At 36.4% G+C, this 12,651-nt stretch overlaps 1 protein-coding gene across 1 annotated transcript in view; it reads left to right on the top strand.

The window, feature by feature from the left end:
• LOC107588851 (vacuolar protein sorting-associated protein 8 homolog) overlaps positions 1-12,651 on the top strand; it is a 134,076-nt gene that overhangs the window by 99,295 nt on the left and 22,130 nt on the right. The window contains exons 32-34 of the mRNA XM_016277092.1: positions 5,976-6,145; positions 8,539-8,707; positions 10,666-10,719. Of these exons, the coding sequence (XP_016132578.1) occupies positions 5,976-6,145; positions 8,539-8,707; positions 10,666-10,719 (393 nt within the window). The remainder of the gene's footprint in view (positions 1-5,975; positions 6,146-8,538; positions 8,708-10,665; positions 10,720-12,651) is intronic.

Raw genomic sequence — 12,651 nt, 5'->3', positions numbered from 1 at the left:
TCCACGGTATAGCCTTGAGCCCGTGTTTCCCCGGCAGACTTCTGCCATTCCAAGAGGGTTCAATCACCTCCATTCTTCCATATGCACCTAAGGGATGCCCATATGTGTATTGCTACCGAAACCTCCTTCGGGAAGGTTCGAGCATCCGTAACGCCCCTGTTCCAAGTAGAACGGGTACGTTTTCCCAGTGTTATCCAGTCTTACTCATTGGGTAGTGCCATAGCAGCAGTAGCTGGTCCTCTTGTGAAGAAGCCCTGGCCTACACCAAAAAGTAGGGGCGCAGGTGGCTTCCACAGGACACTGGAAGGGGCAGTAGCTGTGGCCCTTTGGTAGGATCCCAATTTCGTCGGTCATCTGCATCTGCTGCCTACTTATACTCACGCTGTGATCAGCAGCAGCTGGATGCAATAATCGCATGCCAATGTGCATTGGCTCGTTTAGTTTACACTCGAAGTAGATTGGTCCCTCTAAGCGAGATCCCAATTTCGTCGGTCATCCGACGTGACATCTCCGTTCCCTCCTTCAGGGAACGAGGGTTACCATACGTAACCAAGACATTCTGCTTGTCTTAAAATTAAGGCCTTAAATTAGAGCAGAAAGTAGTGTCATTAAGTGTTGCATGCACTGCAAAAAAAAAATTATATCTTCCTCAGTATTTCTGTCTTGTTTTGTAGGACAAATATTTAAACATCCTTAAATCAAGATACATTTACTCAAGATGCAAAGTGAAGATTTCTGAAAAATGGAAAAAAATTAAGTGAGTTTATGCTTAAACCAAACATTAATATGTGGGGTAAAACTTTGTTTGGTTAAACCTTTTCTTTTTGCATTAAGGATATTTTTCTGGCTCCATTGTCAAATATGTGTTCTTGTTTTCATCATAAACTCACTTTTCAGAAAAAAAACACTTCTTAATTTAAGAAACTTGATTTTTGATTTAAGAATCTTTAGACATTTGCACTGGAAAACAAGACAAAAAAAGTACAAAAAATAAATAAATTAAAAAAGGGATGAAGAACACTTTTGCAGTGTGATCAGAAGTAAACATTCCACATTCGAGTTATTTTATATTTTTATTTTTTGAATTAATTATAAGGTAATAGAGATCTGTTGCTGAGATCAAACTGTTGCTGGTATACATTTAGCAAATTTTTGGTTGGTATTTATTGATTTTATTATGGGCAGAAAAAATAAGTGCACAATAAGATGATACAATACAATAAGTGTAGCTACTACCTACTGATTAAGTTTCTAATATTGACTTTTTCATGCTAATTTCCAACATGCCAGTAGTTTTAATTTGACCAATAATCTATACTATAAATATGGGTATGAATAATAATAAAATAACTATTCTACATCAAACTATTAAGAGAGTAGGGACCTGTTAGGACATGTTTCAGCAATATTCATAAAATCATCATACTGTACCTTTTCACTCCCTCTTAATAGCTTTTTAGGGATTGACGCCCTTCAGACTAGCTATCATACTTAACTTACTCCAGCTTATCCTCACAGCTGCTTTAATCAGGTCAGTTTAGGGTGGAGTGTTATGAGAACTCATTAATGGCTGTTTCTTCATTAATTAACAAGCGCATAATTGAAGAGGCTCTCTGGACGTCTTAGGTCCCGTAATGGTTATCAGTGGCACGCACACATACACCCTACAGTTTTACTTAATGAACAACTAAATACTTTCCCATAAATAGTTTCCCTCATCTCAAGCCCTCACAGAACTTTCTTTAAAGTTGTCTGAAGACTTCTGAAGCATTTATTCTTATTTGTGTTTTAGAGTTATTATGTTGTAGCAACTGGATTAAAATCCTCCCTAGTTTCGGCTTTACTAAAAAAGGCTTTGCTTGTTATTTTCTGAAATTCCAGACAAAATAAACAAGAATAAAGAGACTTTGTTGTCTGAAATTCCACTGAACTGGTCTGACACTTATTTACGTCTTTTTGCAATGCTAATTTCTTTTATAGATTTTTGTTTGTTAGTTTGTAGAGTTGCTTTCTTCACCTTAGTGTCACCTGTAGGCTAATTGCATCCAGAAATCTGCATCAGACTTGAGTGTGTTCCCTTTTATTCCTTTTCTATTCGTATTTGACAAAATAAATGCTGAATCAAGCTGAATCATGTATGAATTGAACTGCAGACTTTTAAGAGTTTTAATTATAAGAGTTTTAGAAACCTTTGAAATCCATTAGCCCTGTTGCCGGAATTCGCACAAGCACGTGAAGTACGTCAGAAACAGAATTACTGTTGACGGACTCATTGATTCACGCTGATGTCCAGTGTCGACATGATGTTGGAGTTGCAGTTACAGGAAGATGAAAGGTCGTTTCTCAGTCTCTAGAAAATACATTTCTGGTTTAATTAATATGTATGTTGTTTCTTAAAGGCAGGGATAGGTGATTTGGTTAAAAAAAATGTTTTATTATGCTGGTTGAAAGTCTCTTCACATCCCGATAACAATCAGTAAGGGCTCATCAACACGAAGCCAGAGCTTTCCCTATCCGATCTTTTTTTCCTTGTTCTTCCATAAACACAGCGTCATCTCAAGAAATATCTGCATACACACGAAACCACTGAAACTGACTCAAAACGATGTAGTATACATGCCAGACCAGTATGTGGCGCTGTAATTCTGCCACAGAAATACACTAAAAATGGAGAAGACGACTTGGAGCATGAGCATAAACCTTGCACGCTGTATACAAACCCAACACAACAACAAGAAAAGCTAGTAAAGTTAGTAAAGCTAATAGGCTCAGTAGCTTTTGCAGCATGAACACAAGCATGCAGTCCGCCGTTGTTATTTTTGTTGCTGTTACGTGACGTAGCCGTGTCTGACTTGGGGCGAGATGTGGCGTGATGACATTTTTTCACAAAATATATGGATTGGCTGTAAATACGAAGACGCAAAGGTGTCGTTTTCAGATTTATCCACTCTGGGAACCGGTTTAAAAAAATAGCAGTTTCAGGCTCCCAAAACGCTGGATCCATCTGGACGAAACGCCACGATACAAAATTTTTAAGTATATAGCTAAATGCATCTCTGTGTATATGGGGCCTAAGTTAAGTAGTCTAAATTTATTTATATCCGTGGAAGGCATAGGACCAATAAAGGTTCGTCCAATCAAAATGTTCGCTCCGAACATTTCGATAGGCTGTCCTGTCTGTCTGTCAAAAATTCATTTGCACACCTGTGCAGTGTGCACCCTGACAGATAATAGTTTATTACTTCTAAATTGTTTTTTGATGTAAAAATATTGATAACATTATAAGTGGACCTCAGAGAACAGTACAAAATAAAAAAAAACAAAGGCAGTTAATTAACCCCTTAAAATCTCCTTGTCTTCTCAATGGAAAGTGTCTTGCTTTTCCCCATTTGAGATATTTGAGTCCTAATAAAAAGCTTTCAACTGCTAAAATCCATTTCTTTGCTTTCTTTCCATAATATTGATGTTTAATAGATCTGTCACACTTTATTTTAAGGTCCCTTTCTCGCTATTAACAAACCATTAACTACGACTTTTGCCTCAATACACTTTTCATTTGCTGCTTAATAGTTAGTAAGGTAGTTGTTAAGTTTAGTTGTTGGGTAGGATTAGGGATGTAGAATATGGTCACAGAATAATACAGAATATATGCTTTATATGTGCTAATAAACAACCAATGTGTTAATAATAGGCATGCTAATAAGCAAATACTGAGAATTGGTCCCTCTACTAAAGTGTTACCAATAGATCTTTAGAGATGTCATATATCATCACTAGCTTAAAATTTGTATTTGTGCATTTAGTTTCGATGTACAGTGGGGCAAAAAAGTATTTAGTCAGCCACCAATTGTGCAAGTTCTCCCACTTAAAAAGATGAGAGAGGCCTGTAACTAAAATACAGGACTGAGGATCATTATGCGTTTTACATTGTACTGCTGAGCTTATTTTTTTCCTTCCTCGTTATGTACAGCTTCTTTTACTTTCAAAGATTGTCCTTGTTGTTACCAGAGTGGAAGGTTTTCAGTTAATCGGGGAAATGTATTTATTGTGAAAGAGTTTTATTTGCTATTTAGCAGTGTTGGGGAAACATTAGCTTGCCAAGCTAAGCTACAGTACTCATAATTCAAAGCAGTTAAATTCCAGTTAAGCTACCCTTTAGCTAAAGCTGCCTAAATTGGTCAATTAAAGTTTTGTTTAACTGTCTACCTATTAGATTACATAGTTTATTAGAGCAGTATTTATTTCACTCGAAGGATATTAACATCAAACCTTAACACCTACATTTACATTTAAACAACTAATACAAAAACATCTGAATGAAACATAATTTCTAAAGCATAATAATTATAAACATGAAATGTCACAAATAGACTTCTCTAAAAACCAGAGTAATTTTTTTAACTAACCGATTCACTAAAAAATCAAATGCTTTTGGAGAATGTCCTGTTGCTGAGCTACTATCAAGCTACTAAAAGTAAAAGGATTTTGCTGTTTTATCTCTGTTTCACTTTCTCTGTCTGTCTGTTTGAACAATCAATATGGTTATGCGGTCTTTCAGTTTGTCTGTGGAAGTAAGTGTGTGTCAGTGTATGTTTGCACTCTCCCATCCATGTCCAATGGGAATTTGCAGCTTGTCATTCAAAGGAAATAGCGAGCAAGGCAAGAATAACACCTGACCCCCCTCTCTCTCTCTCACACACACACACAAATTTTCCCCTTGCTCTTGAGACTCTCCACTTGGCATCACTGCAGTAAATAACATGCAGCCACAAAATTGAGACGTAAATTACAAACACTTGAACAATCCCTTAGGAAAGCTTGTCCTGGCATACATTTCAACACACACAATTTGTGAATTGCCCCGATAGCTGATGAAATATTTTGAAATGCATGTTTTCATTCAATCCTCAGAAATGTCTGTCGGGGTTAAATATGCGTGTGTGTGTGTGTGTGTGTGTGTGCGTGTGTGTGTGTTTGCAGGCTTGTGTGTTTCTGTGTTTGTGTGTGTGTAATACTAAAAATGCTGCAGTAACAGCAAAATGAAATAATATACATCAAGCCACTCTTGACTCTCTCTCTCTCTCTCTCCCAATCTTCAGTCTTTTTATATGACCTTGCTGAAACACATTGCCTCTGGTGAGGAGACTGTGTAGATTAACAGAAATTCTTCCGCTCAATAAATAAACTGAGCCAATTTTAGTGTCGGCACAAGCTCAAGTGTTAATCCATTTCACAATTTTCAAAAGAGATTTGATTGTGTTAGAAAAGAAACATTTAAGTGACTTGAAATGGCATTTGCTTCCCTTTAGATTCTGAGTCGTTTCACATGTCTCATTGGTTTTAGTCCGATATTTTCATTCGTTATGGGGAATTTCTTCCATTGCCTGTGGTTACGGATGAATAAGTGTGTTCCCTTATAAATTAAACTGAAATAGGATAGTTGACACAATTTGAAAAAAAAATTTTTAGCTTAAAGATTTTATTTTAAAACATAGGAAAGTTGTATATTGTTAGAAATTGTAGCTCTTCATCATTTCCTGTATGTTGTTCAGAAGTTGTAATCAACTTTAAGATCAGATTAAATATGATAGCTTGTAATAGCATTTTCTGTGCTGGTTTTAGGGGAAAATCTGAAAATGTGTTTAGATATGCTAAATGCATTAAGTATTAGACATTTTTAATGAACATATTTTTAATAGTCTTTCATTAATTTTGTCCATGCAACCAAAACTTTAACACATCAAAAAGGATCATCATCAGCACACGTTTTTGCCTCTTACAGTACAGACGTGTGGCAGGAGGTTTTTGGGAAGAGAAGGGGGGGGGTGTGTTGAATCAGGACACATCACAGCCTAGACTTCATCTGAATGAGCAGAATCGTTCAGTCTGGAGCAAGTGTGCTGACCTCTGATAATGATTTTTTTAATTAAATTTTTTTAAGCTTTGCAATGGTTCATTTTACTTCTTTCTCTCAGACATTGTTGGAGACCACCACAAATCTGTTGAACTCAGATCTTCACTGGTCTCTGTCACACCTGCGTAAGGCGGTCAGTAGAGGGCTTCACCCCAGACAGGACCACTGCAACATCTGCTTACAGCAGTACAAGAGACGCCAGGAGAGCGAGGAGGAGATCATTATCTTTAGGTACACACACATATGTGACCCTGGACCACAAAACCAGTCTTAAGTACCATGGGAATATTTGTAGCAATGACAAAAAATACACTGTATGGGTCAAAATTATCGATTTTTCTTTTATGCCAAAAATCATTAGGATATTAAATAAAGATCATGTTCCATGAAGATATTTTGTAAATTTCCTACCATAAATATATCAAAACGTCTTAGTTAGATTAGTAATATACATTGCTGTTACCTTTATTTGGACAGCTTTAAAGGCAATTTTCTCAGTATTTAGATTTTTTTGCACCCTCAGATTCCAGATTTTCAAATAGTTGTATCTTGGCCAAATATTGTCCTATCCTAACAAACCATACATCAATGTAAAGCTTATCTATTCAGCTTTCAGATGTTGTATAAATCTCAATTTCGAAAAATGTACCCTTATGACTGGTTTTGTGGTCCAAGGTCACATATACATTATCATCTGTACACTGCAGGAACACAGTCCAATGCCTTTTGCTATAACAAACAAAACTGATGCATTTCACATTCTTTTTTTTTTTTGTAATTTTGAATGCATGTTGTTAATAAAAAATATATTTACTGTTATAATTTGGAGCTGTCACAATCTACATTTTTACTACACTTTTATCATGGCCAAAATAATTTATGATAGCTATATCATTGCAATATCTATACAAATTCTAAATAAATAAATAAACAATTAATGCTATCAGTCAATTTCATGTTTAACTTTTATTTTTTGTTTTCTCCTTTTTTTGTAACTTACAAATGTAGAAAAGTGGAGAGATTTTGTAACCGTAACTGTACAAAAAGAACTTTACTGTTGATCGACACTTCCTGCAGACTGGGGTTTCTAACACTCTGCCTTGGCGAGCTGAATTTTTTCAGCTGCAGGTAGAATGTCTGATTTTTACCTGTCATCTCCTCCAATGTGAGTTTGTGTGACAATAGTAGCTACACACTGTATCTTCTACTTTTTTCCAGTTTGTGACAAATGCCTACTAGTGTTAAGGTGCAATACAACCAACCACATAATTATTGGTGCTGGATTATTTACAGTATTATCGTATATGTAATATTAAAGCTGCAGTGCTTAACTTTTTTGGTTAAAAATGATCTGAAATCAATATTTGAGCAAGTACATAATCAGTGTTCAAAACTATCGCCTTACTTTAGCCCGATTCACAACGTTTAGCTTATAATAATGTTTTCTAATTTGAGTGGTACGGGTAGGTTTTCGCGGAAAATTCGAGCATGACACTGCGTCATTACATCACGTCTGTAAACATAAAGAAGTTGTCTCGGCTACTAGGCTATCGCATGTGAGGATCCTGCAGGTGGCGGATCGTTTATAGCCTTTTCTCACAGCAGCCAGAATAATTAAATTTATCATTTTGATGGCGGATTGTAATCCATAAAGGATTATGTGTTTATGAAACACATCTGAATGAAATTAAATTATATTCCAGTTATAAATGTGCTTCTGATTACAGATAGCCTGGGATTACAAAGATTTGTATTTTAAAGAAAACCCGTTCGAAGGGAGCATGATTTGCGTTTTGGGTTAAAAGAATTTCTTAATATGAAATTCGAAGAGTATGACAGTTAGATTAGACTGTGTGCAGAAATTGAAATCTAGACGCTAATACACACTATACTCATAGTCACCAATGCGGATGTTGTTAACATGAATCATTTGAGAATAAAGGATAACAATAATAATAATTTGAACGGTTTGATGTGATATGAGCTAACCGATCTTTAGATTTAATCACCATTGGTAGCAAGATTTATGGTAATGCTTTTTTCCTCAGTTGGTCAGAACAAACGTGGCAGACTTGTTACTTACTTGTTCAGATGGCAATATACGGTGAAAATTCTTATTTGGGTCATATTCCAAGAAGTAGGCTATAATCTGTAATTGCGAAGTACAGTAAATATCCACACCGGTGCGGTGACTGACTGCCACACATACTCTTCAGAACATTAGATTCATCCGCGCAGGAGCCGTCCCGACTCACAACCCATGCAAGCTAGATAATTCCACACACAGCTGCAATTCCAGGTTTTCAAACAGAGATGGCGACAAAGGCAAAACTTACGGACTGCAGCTTTAACGTGATATCAATATTTAATTTCAGAAATATCATAATTATTGTGATGCCTCTATTAGAAATATTAATGTTATATTTGCCATTGGTCGCCCTCTGTCAGTATTGGCATCCAGCCATTAAAAAAAATCAAGACATTTGTGGTGATTTTTTTTTTCTGATCCCTTATTTTTGAGTCACATATTTGTTACTTAAACAAGCTGTTGTAGCACTCTGCCTAAACGTACTACACAAACAGACCACAATTAGCGTCATTCTGAACTCTTGTTTTATGTGTAGCTGTGGACACCTGTACCACTGCCAGTGTCTTCAGCGTAAAGAGGTGGGTGTTTTGAGCGAGAGGCAGTACTCATGGAGCTGCTACAAATGCACATCCAACCAGGGCACACGGCCAGCGGACAGACCCAGCGCAGAGAGCTCTCGATCATGCTCTACTTCTCTGGCACAGGTCAGTCAGGCAGTCACATTTCACAATCGGTGTGTTCACCCAAATATGAAAATTCTGGCAAATTGTATTCACCTCAATATGCTTCTAAAGAATGTTATTTTTTCTATGGACCACAATAAGAATTCTTAAAGAATTGTCATATTGCTTACAAGTTCATACTGCCCATGTCAGTCAATCTCCAAAATGGATGAAAAAAACACCTTGAAGGTGGAAAGTAGTCCATATGACTTTTGCCCAATATTTCAAATCTGAATGTATACCATCTAAAGCCGTATGACAGATTTGTGTGTGGAAGAGACAATAATGCACTGAAATGTTACCGAACATCTTCCACAAAGAGCATCAATCATATTGACTACTTTTTATTCTTAGCTGCTTTTGATCCTTTTTGATCCATATGAACTGTTGTATAGAGAAAGACATAAAAGTATATGAGCTTGAATAGACATGATGGTGAGTAAATAATGACTGAGAAAAATTATGCTTTTGGGTAAACAAATCCTTTAACACTTCATTTAATCTGTTTGTCGTTTGAACTGTTTTTTCGTGTCTTTTGTCTGTCCATCAGTGTGTCTCTCAGTCTATCATGCTCTCATAGTAATTTTATCAGCACAGAACAACTTTTCTTTAAGGGACTTTTTTAGTTCGATCATGTTTCTATTCGTCATTGTATCTCTCTCATACACTCTTTGGGACTACAGAGAGTTCACATTAAAGGTGATATGACTTTTAAGTACTATTATATGCATACAGCCAGGGTATATGTATTATCCACGCTAATTGGATCTCTGTTATGGGGCAGTGGTGTGTATGTAATGGAATGGAATGCAAATGGATTTCTCAGCATGCACCTGTATTAGTCGTAACCATACGAGGCTTATGGCTGCAGGCACAAAAGAGAGCCATGCTAGTATCCCTAATCACAGAGGTTTTGCCACGGTGATTCTTTTGGAAGTAAAGAAAAAATGATTCCCAGCCCGTGTGATTAGAATATTTGTTCAATTGCAAAAACAAAGCAAAGCTGCCTTTACCTTAAATTATTGTCCCATGTCCCATAATTCCTGCTGATTGAATCTGCACTGCAGCTTAACAAAAGAATGTTATATTTCTGTAAGTTAGTGATGTACTCTAAATGAAATAATAAAAGTAAACTGAAAGTGCCGGATTAATGGGTCAGTGATGTGATAATCTAATAATTTATTCAAAAATGCAGGCAACTGCAATTCATACACACAGTGATTAAATAAACCCCTGTGTTTCAGTTGTTTTGGTTGGTCGTTGCTCCTGTATGTGTGTTCCAAGTTGTTTCTCTCATGGCTTGTGTGGATTGCTCGTGATTTATTCGTGTGGGTTATATTCTTGTTCCAGGATTGGATTATATATCTATTTGTGTTTTTTCAAATAAGCTTACTTGTGCTTGCATTTGGATTCTAACTCCATTTCGTTCCGGCTCACTCGTTACAGAATATGAATATGGTCTTAAATTATATTTTTGTGTGAACTATCTCTTTAAAGATAACATATGTGGCAATATAACTCTTGATATAGGATGATACTGTATATGTGATATATTAACATTTCTGTATGCGAGTAATTAAAAGAATAAAATTTTAAGTAGATTAATTATTTTTTCTTAGAAAAATCTATACTTTTAGCAAAAGCTTCGCTGCTGCTTAATATTTTAAAAACATTTGTATCTGGAAGATCAAAGTCATGTGGTGTGACCAACATGCAGAAGTATAAAACACATTAAAAAAACTGCAAAAGATATCATAGAGAGGACTGCTGCAGACCCTCATGACAGATAATTTCACCTTTTTATGACCAGATGAAGGTTGTTAGGGTAGTTGGGAAATTATTACGACAGAACTGTATTCGGAGTCTGTCTGTCTGTATCACTGCACTGCTTTTGTCATAATCTGTCAATCACATTAAACCTGTCACCTTGTGTGTTTCAGACCAAAGTGATGTCTACTCCTCATGGGATTGTGGCAGAGGCTCATGGGAGAAAGGTAAGTGATTGGAATTACATTCTACAACTACACTGGGTTTGATTAGTTTCAGATTATTAAATCTTACGTCAGCTGTAAGAAATGCTGTGTTTTAAATAGTTTTAGATTTATATTGTCAATTGATTTGGCAACAAACTTAATTGTAGTTTAGATTTCAGATTTTAGATTTAGTTTTTAATTGGTATTAGACCTTTACAATAAACTGTTTTAATATTACATTGCATTTTCTCTTTTCTATAACTGACTAAATCCAGCACTTTTAGATGTGCATCATTGCTCTACTTCAGCTCGACGGAGAATCATAGCTCTTTTACACTCTGCCTTTTGTGTGTCCATTCATCCATGAAACGTAAATGGCTTTTTCCCTGCTGGTTCAAAGCAAATTAGCTTGCTTATGATTGCATTACACTCTCTCCCTACTTTCATGCATTTGTTTACTGGCAGGAATGGAGTGATGAAATAGTCCTGCCTTGTCTGTCTGTCTGTCTCTTTCTTTCTTTCTTTCTTTCTTTCTGCCTCTCTCATCTACATTTCTGTCTCTCGTTTCTCGCTCTTTTGGAGACATTCTCTCTCTCTCTCTTCATTGAGCATTCATTGCTTGTCGGTCAAGAGACTTGGCGTTTTATACAATGTGACAGTGAGCCTTAAAGACAAGACAGGAAGTGACATGAACCTTGTGACCTATTCCTCTTCTCCAGCATCCCTTCGTCTTCTCTCTCCTTCAATAAACCCTCAGCCATTAGCATCACTAAGCACTGTGTTATCTATAACAGGCAAAATTCAGCACTTTTCTTCACGTCCAAGTTTTCAGGAACCTGCTAACTCGCAGAATTATACCTGTGGAGATTTTTGCTTTAATTAACACTTAATGCTTCAGAACTCCTGCATGCTAATGATAACAAGGCGGACAGGAGGACGACACACAGCGGGGGTTTTTTCCTTCCTCTCTCTCTCCTTTTCATCTTTGAATGCAGTGCTCTTGCAGCAGAAACTGCTTTTAACATGCAAAGACAAAGATTTAAATTCAAGTTTTTTTTTCAATTCAAGTTTTTTGTATAGCTCTTTTCATGATACAAATCGTTACAAAGCAACTTTACAGAAAATTAAGTTTCTACAATATATTTAGTAGTAGCTTATCAGTGGTGACTGTCAGTAAATGTACATATTGCAGAAATGTACGGAAAAATCAATTAAAGACATAATCAAACAGACGAACACTATTAACAGCAACTATTATATGATGCAATCAAACTTATTGCAAAATGTGGTAGTTCTGTATGTTGTTTCAGGGTTGGCAGCTAACCCATTAAGGGCCTTATAGGTAAGTAATAATATTTTGTAACTGATACGGAACTTAATAGGTAGCCAGTGCAGAGACTGTAAAATTGGGGTAATATGATCAAATTTTCTTAACCTGGTAAGGACTCTAGCCACTGCATTTTGGACGACCTGCAGCTTGTTTGAGGATGCAGGACAACCACCTAGCAGTGCATTACAATAGTCCAGTCTAGGTCATGAATGCATGAACTAGCTTTTCTGCATCAGAAACTGGAAACATGTTTCTTAGCTTGGCAATGTTTCTAAGATGGAAGAATGCTGTTTTTGTAACATGGGAAATATGATTTTCAAAAGACAAGTTGCTATCTAATATAACACCCAGATTTTTGACTGTTGCACTCCTTACTTTACTGGTGATAATTGAGATGAGTCCCCGTTTAAATAAACAAAGTGGTAACGATCGGGCAGGTAGGATCTAGACCATCTTAAAGCCTGCCCTTGAATACCCATAGTTTTGTAATCGGTCTATGACTATGTCATGATTTATGGTGTCGAATGCAGCACTAAGATCAAGGAAAACTAGCAATGACATGCAGCCTTGGTAATTTTAACAAGTGCAGTTTCTGTGTTATGGTGGGGCCTGAAACCTGACTG

Source organism: Sinocyclocheilus grahami, unplaced genomic scaffold (assembly GCF_001515645.1).
Source record: "Sinocyclocheilus grahami isolate Dianchi unplaced genomic scaffold, SAMN03320097.WGS_v1.1 scaffold108.1, whole genome shotgun sequence".
Classification (NCBI taxonomy): Eukaryota; Metazoa; Chordata; class Actinopteri; order Cypriniformes; family Cyprinidae; genus Sinocyclocheilus; species Sinocyclocheilus grahami.
The sequence above is the reverse complement of the archived record's forward strand: the minus strand, read 5'-3'. Positions and strand labels throughout refer to the sequence as shown.